Source organism: Castor canadensis, chromosome 6 (assembly GCF_047511655.1).
Source record: "Castor canadensis chromosome 6, mCasCan1.hap1v2, whole genome shotgun sequence".
NCBI lineage: Eukaryota > Metazoa > Chordata > Mammalia > Rodentia > Castoridae > Castor > Castor canadensis.
Window position 1 is genome coordinate 84,023,642 of NC_133391.1, and position 14,834 is coordinate 84,038,475.

General features: G+C 37.5%; 1 protein-coding gene across 1 annotated transcript in view; it reads right to left on the bottom strand.

Moving 5' to 3' along the window:
- Positions 1 to 886: 886 nt before the first annotated feature.
- Positions 887 to 14,834, bottom strand: part of Man2a1 (mannosidase alpha class 2A member 1) — a 169,705-nt gene continuing 155,757 nt past the window's right edge. The window contains exons 20-22 of the mRNA XM_074076978.1: positions 14,150 to 14,350; positions 5,452 to 5,562; positions 887 to 3,687 (exon numbers count right to left, since the gene is read on the bottom strand). Of these exons, the coding sequence (XP_073933079.1) occupies positions 3,535 to 3,687; positions 5,452 to 5,562; positions 14,150 to 14,350 (465 nt within the window). The 3' untranslated portion in view covers positions 887 to 3,534. The remainder of the gene's footprint in view (positions 3,688 to 5,451; positions 5,563 to 14,149; positions 14,351 to 14,834) is intronic.

A 14,834-nucleotide genomic window follows, 5' to 3' on the forward strand; every position in this document is an offset into this window, starting at 1 on the left:
AAATTTTTTATTTTTATTCAACATTCATTCAGTTGACTTTTGTCCTCAGGCTTGTACTCTGCAGGGCTGTAAAATTTCTGCAGCAGTTCCATCATCAACACTTGGGAAACACTACCTTTGAAGTTGCCACAAGAGCGTAAGATGCATTCCCCTTTTAAGAGGGCTTCTCCCAGAGGCCCCCAACTGACAGCTCATTGACTAGAACTGTGCTGTGTCACATGTCAATCCTAAATCAATGACCTAGCCTGGAGAAGGAAATTACCATTACCAATGTAGACCAATTATGCATCCCGAGACTCACGATACTCGATAACATTGGGATACTTTTTAGGAGGGAAGATGGTGGAAGGGCAGTGGTTGGTTGGTACAGTGTCTTTCATAAGGTTGCATCCTTTGAGATTAGGAATACTGCCTGAAATGATTATATGTTCATTTCTGGTCATGGAATCATAGTAAGGGTTTTGAGTAGGGAAAATAACATGAACAGATATATAAAATTAAGTTGTAAGGTATTTTTTTGGGGGGTCATTTTATTCTGCAAGTATAATTTTTGTTTCTCAACATTTACAAGTGTTGAACATATTCACTTACTGAACCCCCGTGTTCCAAGAGTGAGGATACAATACTGAAGAAGACGGCTGGGGTTCTCTCCATCAGAGTGGCTTAAATTCTAGTGGTGTCCCCAAACTCAGAGGTGAAATAATTCACAACTACCCATATGCCACCTGCTTTCTACAACTACCTTGTCTAATAAGCACTGAGGTGAAGGAGCAATTCATTCACAAAAAAGCAAAGAACTGATTCTTACTACTCCACCCTGTTCCTTTGTTATGTTTTAATATGTCTATTTACAAAACAGGACTAAGAACTGCTTCAGAGAGCCATGCACAGGATAAGATTATCTTTTATTAGAGATCTTATATTACATATTCCCCAAAGGATATAAAATCTTCCACGAGAAAATATCAAAACCTGTTGATTCCAAGGTGAGCAAAATAATCAAAATGAAAGCAAATATTTTCTTGTAGGCAAAGGAATGTGAGAACATTTCTTCACAAATACAACAAAGACATAGGAAGATAATTACAATGTTTTACAACATATTTTACATTTTACTTTGATCAGTTCTTATAGAAAACAAGGATGCTGAGTTATCCAACAATGCACTTATAACCCCAAATTAAAATTTCACAACTGAAAATGGGAGGGGGAAAGCAGTGAACTTATTGCGTGGTCAGCTGAACATCTGTGATAATCGATGTAATAAAACCTAACCAAACAAATATGCCACTGAGACCACAACTGAAGCGTACGGTTTCTTGTGAAACACTAAATTATTTAGTCAGCTCTTGACCACAACCCAAAGCAAAAACATCCTCTCTTCATTTCCCTGATGATGTCTTCTAAAAGTAACTATAAAAAGCAGAAACTTGCTGGTTAAGAAGAATTTCTGCTTCACCTGTGAATAGCTGGTGGCAACAACACACACTGAATAAAACGGCAATGAACATGAGACAGATCCATCCTGAACACCAGAAGTGGCAAAACCACTGTTATTGCATCGGATTTTTATTTCATCTGATCAGAATTTCCAGAGTGATTAAGCACAGACACTTAACCACAGAACACAGTGAGCTTCCTTCCATAGGAAGGTGCACATTTAAGATACAACGGGAAAACTGCTCTTATTCCTGGGATTTGCTTCTGGCAATTCTAACATCTGTAGATGTCAAAAAAAAAAAAAAAAAAAAAGGAAGTGGTTGTTGCTATTTTTTCAGATGTTTATTTTCCCTAAAATGAGGAGGGATGCTAACATTACACGTTTATTGCATGAAATTACTCCCTTGTAATATCTTTATCAACACTGGTATTGTTTCCTTAATTATTAAAGGCGAAGCAGTTTATGAATTTAACATAACAGTAATCTTAGGAGCTGCATCTTGAGTGAAAATTCAGACGATAATCAGACTACATGGTGAAACAGGAATGGTTTGAACTAACTTCTCTATAGAGACGTTGAAATGACGAGAGGTAAATGGAGATTAAAAGTCAGATAATATTAGATCTGTTAGATTAACATAACAAAGAGAATTTCTAAAACTGTACATATCTAAAGGAGTCTTTCTATGCTGAAATGGAATATTCTTAATGTTGCTATTATTTTAATATTAAGGAAACAATGATCCCAAACAAATTTTATTATACAAATTGTAATGGCACATGAGCTTAGAACTACATTTTGAGGTTAGCACATACAAAAGTTTGGAATTGACTGAACAAACATATTCTTTAATAAGATACATCATGATGAGCTGCTTAAGTACATTTCAAAACAGAGTCTATTTTAAAGCATTCTCTCTCATATGGTTAACTACTGTGAAATGGAAACAGTATCTGGATTTTGCAAGTTACAAAATCCTTGTTTCAAGTTGCAGTTTCCTTGGCAGCAGCATTTTTTAATTAACAATATTTTTCTTCCTTGTTTTGTTTTCTGACATCTCAATACATTCAAATAGTCAAAATGTTTAGACTAACACCATCATAAATTTAATGAAACAGATCAGAATGTGGCCAGCATGATCAGGCAAAAATTACATAATTTATGTGTCATAGAAAGTACCCATCCCCTGCCCTAGCCTCCCAATATCCCCCCTTTCCCAAACCGTAATATGGACACCAAAAGATTTAACAAGACTTATAAAAAAATAAGGCACATTCATTTTGATATGGTAATTTTAAAATAGAAAACCCCATCTCAGAACACCTGTATTCAAATTAGCTGTGTAAAAAGACACCTTGTGGTACCTAAAATAGGTTTAGGGTACCTATGGAATTGCTTCTTCTATTTTAGTGACCATGGAATAAATTGCACCTATCCCACATTGTCAAGTAATGAAAATATTTTCTACTGTTGCATGATTCAAAATCAGATATTTCTGGAGATACAAAGGGGAGGGAAGGTAGGGTCAAGAGTTTCATTAGGAACAGGTATGAAAATCGACCATGTTTACCATAAGAGTTGAGGGATTGCACTTTTCTACATACTTCAATACACAAATTTTTTCTAACTTGTATCAATGATTGCAACCCTTTTGGCTTTCAGCTATTACCCACTGACTTTTTATTCTATTTGGCTAAATGAATATTTTTATAAAACTAACAAAGGATCAGCAATACCTGTAAGAATCTCTTCACAACCCCCAACACAAAATAATGAGTTAGCATATAACCTGAGATACAGTCTGTTGAGAGGTTGTCTTTAAGCGTTTCTTCACTTGTTGCATCAACTCACACTGATAATGGTAGTTTGTGAGACAAACTTAAAAAAAAGAAAAGAAAAAAAAAACCTGGTTGATAGCATGGCTTTTTTATTTTTTTTTTCCTTTTCTTACTGTACTGGTTAAAAAAAAAAAAAATCACAGAATTCATGTTCTCACAGTAACCAGAAGCTAAAATAATGTGCTTCCTTATTGCACATTAAACCAAGAAAGGTGTAAAAGCCAATGCTTCTCACTTCGAATTCAGAAGTCAGGTTTACTTCAACCGGATTCGGAATGTGCTGATTTCCATGGGACTCAAATTGATCTCGCTTATATTTTGGACGTCTGGAGGCGAATGCATCAAGGATAATGATGAAGGTGTGAGACTTTCAACACTAAACTTATTAAAAAGTTTCTGTACCGATATCTAAAAAGTAAATAACAAATATTTGCATATTTACATAAATCCTGAAAAAGATTAGAAGCACATCTATATATTCAGTAACAAATAGTATAGGAGGGAGTATGTATATATGGTGAAGTTCCCTTTTAAGGAAAAATGGAGGGGACAGTTAAAACATGCATAGATATGTTTGAACATACAGACTATCCCTGGAGGGAAACAAAAAAGTGGTAATGACCATGGGCAATCTGTTCTGCATTCCTTTTTGTATTGCTAAAGTACAATATATTTACAGGTGAAGTACCAAGGCAAAACCCCACTGTACAATGAACAGACACTTAAACAATGGACAGGAATGTAAAATAGGTCATAACAGGAGGGTAACAGTGGGAGGAGTAGGATAAATGAAGAGAGTATAAGGGTGAATATGGTTGATATATTTTCTATACATGTATGAATATGGAACATCGAAACCTGTCAATATCATTTTAAGAAGGTGGTAGGGGAAGAGGGAGAATGATGGAGGAATGAACCAAACCGTGGTACATTGTACGCATACATGGAAATGCCACGGAAAACCCCCTGTACAACTAATATATACAAATAAAAATGTTCAAAGAAAAAAATTTTTTCTCACACATGAAAAGAAAGTACATCTATGGGACAAGTCCCCATGCTTCCTGAGGACTTAAAAATCCTTAGATTCTTTCACTTATTACTTATCCCTAATAATGGTGGCTATCCATCATTTTTAATATTCCAACAGAATCAAAAGATAAGACAAAGGGCCATTACAACAAAAGCTCATGATGTTAAGAGTCCCACTCTACAGGTGGGAAATACATTCTTCACCCCTGCCAAGTTATCCTACCCAATATGTCTCTTTGGATCATATGACCCATGTCTCTCCTTACTGAAGACTGAATGCCTTAACGTCAGAATGCTCACAGTCAAGTACACTGAGTTCATCAATGGTAAGGCAGAATGCAAATATAATGGAAAAAATGTCAGTGCTTTTTGGCTCCAGTGCTGTGGAAAGTGGGATAAAAGCAATTGAGGAAGCTAATCTATCCAAGTAGATTTAGGTCCTCCTCTGACAGATTATCTCTTCTTTTCAGACCTTATACATATGCAGATCTACAGAATCACTTGAGTCTGGCCTTTGTTGTGCCTTGGAGTTTGAGCAGAAAGCTGGGTCTGCTAAGCTCCCTGAGTGGGCAGACCTGTCTATATGCAGGAACTAGCCTGTCTGCCTTCTCTAGTCATACCAAGCTCAGAGACAGAGGCAGGAGATGGGAGGTTCCTTGTCTTCCAAGGAGAGGGTGATGAAACTGCCAATAAGACCAACTTGAAGAAAAATCAAACAGGCAGCCAGCCAGCAGCTTTCAGACTAAAGATCTGTTTGGCCTGCACAGTGTTGACTCATATGCAAATCTGGATTTATCAGAAGACCTAAATATACATTTACTTCCCAAAAGGAATCAGCGGTGTGGAGCTCTGTACAGCTGCCTCTGTGGTCAATCATTTCATTGTTTCAACGCTTTTGTCGTCACTTCCTTAATGCTCTGCCAGTCAAGCTTCAGCTACCATAAAACTTGCCCAGGCCTCTACAGAAACTGGGTTTGGTTAAGTGAACATATGTGGTCCAGAGGAAGAAGAAATGAAGAAATTAAGATAACTTCCAGGCTGAGGGAAATGAGTGAGTGAAAAAGCAAAGATTACCTTACTGCCAGGATTCTACTGAAAGTGAGGATTTTAAAACACACTAACTCTGTAAGCAAAACTTACCTTTCCCTGAGTAGTAGAACAGAGCAGCCCCGTGCCTCTGCTAGAGAACTGGCAGTCAAAGCCTTTCCTGTGGAGGATCAAGGCTGCCTCATCAGAAAATCCACTGCCTACCTGCAAATGAGCACACAGATATATCACAGAAGCATTAAAGCAAGTATATAGGACCACATGCACCAATGTCTTGATGCCAGCATCCCAAGACCACATCTAGTGGTTCCACATTTACTGTACCCATCCATCTATCACAACCTTCCCCTGAAGTCCCACTAAGCCAGGTGGGATTATGTGCTAAAGTTACTGGTTAATAACATCACACCTTGGTTTTTCCCCATAGGTTTCTTTTTGTCTACACATTACATACTGCTGCATCAATGTGTCTTCAAATAAGGTATTTCATTTTTCTTTTATTTTTTTATGTACACATATGTTAAATAAAATGCATCCAAATTCAGTCCTTTTCTGGTCATTGAATAATATGCCATGTATCATAAAACTGAAATATGCTTCTTCATGAAATACTAATTTTGGTAATTGCATTAACATTCTTAATCTTTAATGTATTGGTTCATTATTTTTATACCAGACATTTAAATTGAATTAGTTATGCTTATCACTTGCAAGTCCAGCCTACATTTATTAACTTGACGTTATCATTTAAATTCCCATTACAGAAACTACTCTTCTTGGGCAGACAGAAAGAAAAATACCAAACATAACCAGTCAGTTACTGGGATAAGTATATACTTTCTTGCAGTAAAATTCCTTGCATCCATTTAAATAATGATGTCATGAATAGTTCAAATTTTTGAATTAGAATTATCTTAATAAACATTACATTTCCTAAAGTAGAAGTATGTTTATGATAATAAGCAAACAAATTAAAATCCTTGGAAATGTTAAGACATGTACAGCTATTTAAAGGAGAGAAGTCACACACTGCTACAGTGATAACCACTGATCTCTTTCTTTCTCCCTTCTCTGGTCAGATATGAACACACTTGAATTCCTGACCAGCCACACTAGGGGCCAAGATTTTCTTGTTTTTTTTTTTGCTGTACTAGGGTTTAAGCTCAAAGCCTACACCTTGAGCCACTCTACCAGCTCTTTTTAGTGATGGGTTTTTTCAAGATAGGGTCTCACGGAATTATTTTCTCAGCTGGCTTCAAGGTGATCCTCCTGATCTCTGCATCCTGAGTAGCTAGGATTACAGGAGTGAGCCACCGGCTCCCAGCAGTAGGACCAAGATTTTTTGATATACTTCAGAGACTTCTTTTCTGAACAGCTGCCAGCACCCCCACCCCTGATTTCATTTTAATTTGCCTGAACAGTCTAAAACCTATCCTCACTTCAGATTCCTGGCTGGAATGACCTATGTTATAGTGTTTCACAGTAGCATTTTGCAGTGATATTGTTAAGATTTTGTTTGAAGGGAAAGAAAAATGTCATTTAAGGAATTGAGTCATCACATGAAACACACAGCAAGCTTGAATCATATGATAAAATTTCTAATGACATTTCAACAAATTTCACCCCTCCCACACACAGAACTTAAAAGCAGCACGTAAGCAAAACCTGCGTTTATTATATGAGATCTGCAGAACCATAACAAACAGAAGTTAACCATGTGCCAACAGAGGCCTGGGAATGGTCATTTATTCTTTCTAAGTATCAGTTTCCTTATCTGTAATGCTTGTCTACTTCCTGTAAGAAATCACTATGTGGATTAATCTAATGAAAACACTATACACCGTGGCCTTATAAAGAAAGCATGGTGGTGGAGAAACCACAGAAATCAGTGGATCAGAGCTTGGGCTGGGAGTCACAGAGAGCTCCAGTCCCATACTCTGCAATTTAGCAGCTGCTGATTCCAGCAAAACCTGGTTTTCCTTCTCCGTGAAACGGAGATGAAATAAGATGAAATAGCACAGAAAGGATGTGTTTCATGTTTGGCATATAGGATGTCCTTAGTATGATAGCTATTAGCATTTCTATCAAAGTGATCTATCAAATAAATATAGGTGATAATTTTCTAAATGTTACAAATTAAACATTTTTTGTTCTTTTTAGTAGTGTTGAGGTTTGAACTTAGGATCTCATAGTTGCTAGACAATTCTATTACTTGAGCTATGATTCCAGTCCTTTGGACTTTGTTATTTTTTGGATAGGGTCTCACTTTTTTGCCTGGGACTAGTCTTGGATAGTAATCCTACCTATGCCTTCCATGTAGCTGAATTACAGCTGTGATCACCATGACCATCTTATTGGCTGAGATGGGGTCTTACTATCTTTAGAACTTTATTTTGCCTTGAAAGTCCTAAAATCATGATCTTCCTAATCTCCACCTACCAAGTAGCTGGGTTATTTGAATTCATATTCATAAATTTCTTTACTGACATAATAACTTTGTAACTAAAGAAATCAAGGAAATCCTAAATTATGTCTACAGTTATATATCTAAACCATAACAAAGTTCTTGTGTAGATGGTGACCTCTTAATATAGACTCTTTAAGAAGCAGTTACGACTATTAACCTGAGGCATTTGGCCATTTTAATTCACTGAACCATCCTTAAAAGCCACCTGATAGCAAGCATTGTCAAAATTTCCAAGAACACATTTGTTCCTGGAATAATGAGTTCTTATGGCCTTTAGGACCTGAACTGGACAAAAAAAAGTGGGGAGTCAGACATTTTTTGGAATTCTACCATAGAATTCCTCCAGAGATTTAAACCAACAATGCAGAAGTAGACATAAAATCATACAAGTTAATTTTCATTGACAGAAAGAGTTATACTTTCTCTACAAACTAAAATTGTATCACATTTGTGAGGACTGACTGAAATAGCAATCATCTTGTCCAAGTTGTTAAGAATCAAATATTCATGAAGGTACCAGTTTTCAAGCAAAAATACCTGAGGCAAAGCAGCAGTTTTTCGGTTTCAAAGACTGTCTAGACATTTTATTTCCAAGAAAACTGTTTTTCAAAATAGGGAAACTGTGAATTTTACTTGAATATGCATGCAAGAAAACAGATACCTTTAAGCAGTCACACTGTATGCTCTTGGAGAGTAAAACAATGTTCAAAGAAGTGATTTTTATATTTACTAGCACAGCAGTAATATCTGAACACCAGAAAAGGAGGGGACACAGTGTCAAGCACTATGCTGGGTAAGGTAACTCTTTGTAAAGCAGGTGAGGTCACATTTGAGATTGATCACTGGAGTAAGGTTGGGGTGTTCAACAGTCACTGGAAAAATCCATTACAAAATTCATTCCTCTGGGTAAAACCAACACCCAGATCATAGATGAAGCTGGGCCTGTAAGATTATTCCCACAACTGGATGGAGTGTGGAAAAAGATGGAATTGGTTTGCAGAATGAAGTCACCAGATAAAGCTAGGCTCAGAGAAAGCTGGAAAAAAGCAAGTTTTGGTTTCACTATGAACCAGTTTTGCAACTTTGAATAAATCACTAATTTCTATAAATTCAGTAACTAGGTTAGACTTCTAAAGAGTCCCTCTGCAGTGACAATACTGTAATTGCTATTGTGTGTTGGGCCCTGTGCAGGATGCTCTTTACCAATTAGCTCATTTTATTTCACAACAACATTTAAGACAGTGAAGGTGCTTTATAAGTTTGTATAAGTATGTTAAATGTACAGAAAGATCTCTACCACAAAGTATTATCTCTTATAGCCAAGTAGCAATGATCACTCATGGCCCTGCTTAGCTCTTCATGACCTTTTCCCTTCAATGGTTAGTACATCCCTCTATGAACTGAGTAGAGTGAAAGACAATCAGGGTAGTCTTCAACATTTTCAGCACTGTCTCCTTAGGTAGCACAGGCTCTGAGCAGGACCTAGTGTTGGACTCACTTATGGATTTAATATTGTCTATAGGTCAGTTAGTCTCATCTTTCATGAGAGGGGATAAAAATACTGCCTACCTTACTGCTGTCTGGGAGTTTTTAAGTAATTTTATGTAAGGTACCTAGTATGATGCCTGGCCCACAGGCAGTTTTAGGTATGTGGCTTAAAGTCTATAGGAATTTTATTAATAAAATATGTCAAGAATATGTCAGTGATGTTAGGATACACTTTGACAATAAAAGTCAACCTTCTTTAATTAAAAAACAACATTCTTACTTCATTGTTACTAATAGGCATGACTCAGGACTGAAGGAACACAGGTCAGGAGTTTTACCTGCTGAGTACTCACAGGACTTGCCTTGTGTCCTGTTTAAGTGCCTTGCAAACACTACCTCTAATCCTGAGAACATTTCTAAGTGGGGTATTACACCATCCCCACGTTACCAATCAGGAAATTGGGACTCTAAAGAGTTAAGTGACTTGCTCTAAGTCACAGGGTTTAACAAGTAGAAGAGTCACGTTCAAATCCAGATGAACCAACTTCAAACTCTGCTTTTAACAGCTTCATTCTCCTGTCTGTGGTCCCACTCTGGACTGCTGCTCATGGATACCATACCAGGAAGGAAACACGGGGACTCTTTTTGATGTAATATAAGAAGGTACTTAAACCAAAACATTTCTAAAAAGGAACCTTCTGATATAAGGCTGGAAAAAAGGGAGTACTTGGTCAATGATTCCAGTGGAGCTAAGCATGACATCAAAATACCTATCAATTCAGAAAGCAAGATTTGGAGATTATAATTTCTACCTATCTACCTCCTCCCCACCCATCTTCTCATATCATTTCAAACAGGATTAAAGCCATTCTTAAAGTTATGTACGCATATGATTGTGTCTTCTAAGGAAAAGAAAAGGCGCTGTTCCTCTCTTACTCCAAACAAACAAAAAAAAAAACCCTTGATTTTCTTAATAATGTGAGGTTCACAGATGGGTAACTATTTGTAACTTCCAAGTAAACACTGTATGTAAACCCACCATTTTTCTGGAGAAGTAAGGGGCCTTTACCCTAGTGTGACCCTCCACCCCACAGGATTTTGAAGGTATGTGTTGTAGAGTAAGGCATGGTTAAATATATGGTAGGAAAGTTTTTCCAACTTGCTCATTTTCTTTGAAAATGCCTAACAACATTCATCTTTAGTGCATTCTGTCAGCTGGAAAGGTTAGAAAATTGTACACTTCATTGTAAGTCCTGAGACAGGAAATAAGCAGTAGGAATTCATTTTTCAGGGCCCTCATTAAAATGTCCAATAATAGCTCTCCTGTTTTGATCAACAAGATAAGATGACAGAAAGAAAGGGAAGGTGAATGGCTGTTCTTAGATATGCACAAAAAAAGGAAAAACATCCCCCTCACAATTTTCACCCTTCCAGAAGCTGGGGAGATGAATAAAGCACCAATCAATTCTTACAAGAAAGGCAAAACAAAGTAAAAATCTTTAACTGCCATTTACAAGAAAAGAAGGGGTGGCATAAACAACTGGAGAGAGAAAATCTTATTTGAAAAGTGGTGCTGATGTTGAAATGATTAGTTAACTTATTTGTGAGAAAACAGTTAACCACAAATCAAAATAAGTCTCACAGATTTTAAAATGTTATATACATGTAAATTAAATGAAAATGTTAGAATATAAAAGCAGTGGAAGTAATCTGAAGAAGAAAAATTGAGCCACATATCACTTTTCAAAATATGAAGTCGAATGGTTCCATGCAGCCACCTGAACGCTTACTCAGGTTCCTCTGCGTCCCTTCTATTCTAGGCTGAACCTCCAGCACCAGCCTTCAGAACCCCAACTCATGATCTGTCTTCCATGGGATTCTCTCAGCATCTTCTCTGCCAAGATATCCTTCTCCTTAAATAATTACCCTTTACTGATGAGGTGGCCTTCCTACTTAAGTGTACTTGGTGGTGCTTCTGTCCCCCAGTTTCAAACCTTTACAGAGACTTCTTTGTAGTAGCTGAAGTGCTTGACAGAGTAAGAAAAGAAAGTGATTGAGAGAAGACAGCTGAGAAGAGAAGACAACAGATACACAGGATGAGGAGACCAGCAGTCAAATTCCAAGACAGTGGCTAGAATGAGCTAGGAAGGTCATACAGTGTGCTATAGGCAGGGCTTTACAGATGTCTGTTCCTCTCCTCACCTGATTACAAATACATAGCACAGGATCACTTTCCAAAAACAGATACAAAGCACAAAAACAAGATATGCTTCTTTAAAAACATAAAACTTACCTACTATATAAGACAATTCCTGAGAAACTGGACTTTAACAGCAGATTTAATAACTCTAAAAAGTCAAATACCATCCTCTGAGTGAACATACAGCACCCAGATTAGAAGACTTGCTGGGTGGTTTTGTTTTAATCATTTCACCTCTAACCCTTAATGGAGATAACTCACAATTCATGGAATCAAAAGGAATAATAAAAAACTACTAATAACATTTTGAGGTTTTCCTCCTCAAACCTACAGAATCAGAATCTCAGAGGTAAGTATACTTGTCAAAGTCTCCATTTTTAGTTCCACTGATTGTTGGAACTGCAGAATCACCTCACTAGGTTATCACACTTCCAGCCTGTTACTGGCCTCTCTCACTCTTCCTTTAACCCATAGCCCTTTTACCCAAGAGAAGTCAGGAAGACCAAATGAGGTTTAGAATTGAGGTACCTTCAGATAGCAGCCTGCAGGCTGAGCAAACAGGGGGAGACTCTATCACTGATGGCAGGGACCAAGCCTGAAGAGACAGGTGCCCTTCTCATGCCAAGGCAGTCCTCAGACATATCAGTCATGAAAACACCATGGTGGTTAGGAAAATACTAAATTAGAAACAGGCCAATGCAGACCTGTGGTCTTGGCTGCAATGTCAACAGTACTTCAAGAGGAAAAAGGAGTTGGAATCTCCAAGTGAATAAACATTATTGTATACCAAAAACTACCAATACACAAAACCAGGAACTTGATTTAAAATATTTAGGTCTAGCTTCTGAAATTATTGAGGAATTTTTGTCTTTCTTTTAACATAAACAGGAGCCAATAATCTAATCAGCTTCATTGATTGTCATTGTTTTCTCAAAGGTTAGTGAAAAGAGCAACTCTTTACAAAGAAGTTGCTTTAAATGACCAATGATATCCTTCCTTGGATTACAAGTGGGCTTTTAGCAAATGTTTCAAATAGGTGCTAAGTGTCAAAAGCTAACTTAGGAACTGGCACCAAGTGATGTGATAATGTAAAACAGCCCCAAATATTTAGTTCTGATATGTGCCAGCATGGTACTGATAGCCATTAACATTTCAGCCTTTATTCTTCCTGGTTAAATCTTCATGGTGTTAAACTGCTCTCTACTCTTCCCTCTGCTAAAATCTCAATTCGTACTCAAGTTGGCATATACTGTATGTATCATCAGGACAATGACTGGTATTTACAATGTGTCTCTGTCTTCAAAGGACTTTCACAGCATCCTTTTGTCTGCTTTCACAACAGGTCTGACACAGGGATACTTGACACAGTTCCTCACAAACAGTGGCTAAGCCTGTAGTAGTGAAAGTGGCTCATCTGTCAACCTGTGCAAAGGTGAAAGGACCAACAGGAAGCCAGGTGGATGCAGTGATTGGAGTCCAGACAAAAAATGGCCTGATGTTCAAGGGTGTGAACCAATTTGGTAGGCAATGGAATTATTAATCTGAGAAGTAATGAGGCCAAGAAGTCAAGGGTTTTTGCCTGTGTTGTTCACAGCTGTATCTGTAGTGCCTATGGCAGAAACTACTACACAGCAGGCATAAAATAAACCTGCAAGTTCATTCACATGACAAAACAAAGTGTGTGTGCATGTGTACCCAGCCACTTTGGTGATCACATGTATTCATTATAAGTCATATATAATTTCCTGAACACCCAAGCATAAGTTCCTTACCTTGGACACAAAGTCTATAAATCCCTAAATGTCCAAACTGTAGACACTGTCCTTACTTTAGTTTGTGTTAGCTCTTTATTCTTAAATATTTATCTTCTCTAATGTTGAACATTTCCTCTTATTACCCAGCAGTCATTTACTATATTTCCCATAGAATCCATACCACTTACTACATCCAGGTAATCGACTGTCTGTTCACAACATCAGAACTGCTCTCTAACACATAGGGATGTCAAATGCTTAATCCATATTCTTTCTGAATGAAATCTTTCTCACTTTGAAAATGGGCATATAAAATATACACTAAAGCAGTCTAGCAATTAAATTTCATACCTAATAAAACCTACCCAGGCTCTTTCTCCAACATTTCTCTCAAACAGTTGGTTTCTCAATACAAAAGTTTAAGATATAATGATTTGGAAGAGGAAGAAATGAAAATACAAAGCTTCTGCTACAGAAGTAAATAAGAACTATACTTTGCAATTCTCTAACTCCTGAGGCACACTGGCTAACATGGAGAAATGAGTGAGAAAAGCCACTAGAGCTTCAGTCTGGTTCTGCCACCTAATTATGTGATCCAAGGCTCCAAGGCCTGTACCAGCTTCTTTATCCACAGAAAGATGATATTATCCCTGATCTGATCCCCACATAGAACTTTTCTGAAAGGCAAATAAATTAGTGCTGGGATATGCTTTAAACTACAGAGCAACTGCAAATGAAAGCCATAATGACTGTGGATAAAAAGGGAAACCTTCGTAATCATCTGCAAAGCACAGTAATGCATACAGTATTTTCCTCCCCTCTCTGTACCCCTTAAACCAAGAGTTTTGTAAGAATTTTTTAGTGATATATTTTGGAATATACCTTTGACTGTATTGTCCGCATATTGACCAGATGGATGTCACAAGGCAAAGATGACATTAACAGTGAGAATTCACTCAGCAGCTCAAGGGTGGCTGAGGAGAACTTTTCGTTTATTGTCAGTGGAAACACTGGATGATTCAGGAAGGAAGAGGTTACGTGGCCGAGGAGGGAAGGGTAACTCACCGGGTTCTTTTCTTCTTCCTATCAAGAAAAACCAAAAAACCTTAGAAGTTTTATATTTGCAGTTCCCATAAAATTAATTGAGTTAGCTACTAAAGTTTACCTTACATTAAAAAATATATTGGCACTAGGTGAAGCATGGTGGCTCATGCCTATCATCCTAGTTACAGAGGCAGAGATCAAGAGGATTGCAATTTCAAGGCCAGCTTGCCTGGGCAAAAAGTTTACAAGACCCTATCTCAATGACTAAAAGCTGGGCAGAGTGGCATGCCACCCTAGCATGTCACTTGTCATCTCAGCTACACGGGAAGCACAAATAGAAGGGTAACAGCCCAGGCTAGCCCAAGCACAAATACAAGATCCTATCTAGATCCTACCTCAAAAACAAATACAAGATCCTATCTAGATCCTACCTCAAAAATAAACAAATCAAAAAGGACTGTGCAGTCCTCTGGAGTGTGGTCCAACGGTAGATTGCCTCCCTAGCAAGCACAAAGCCCTGTAC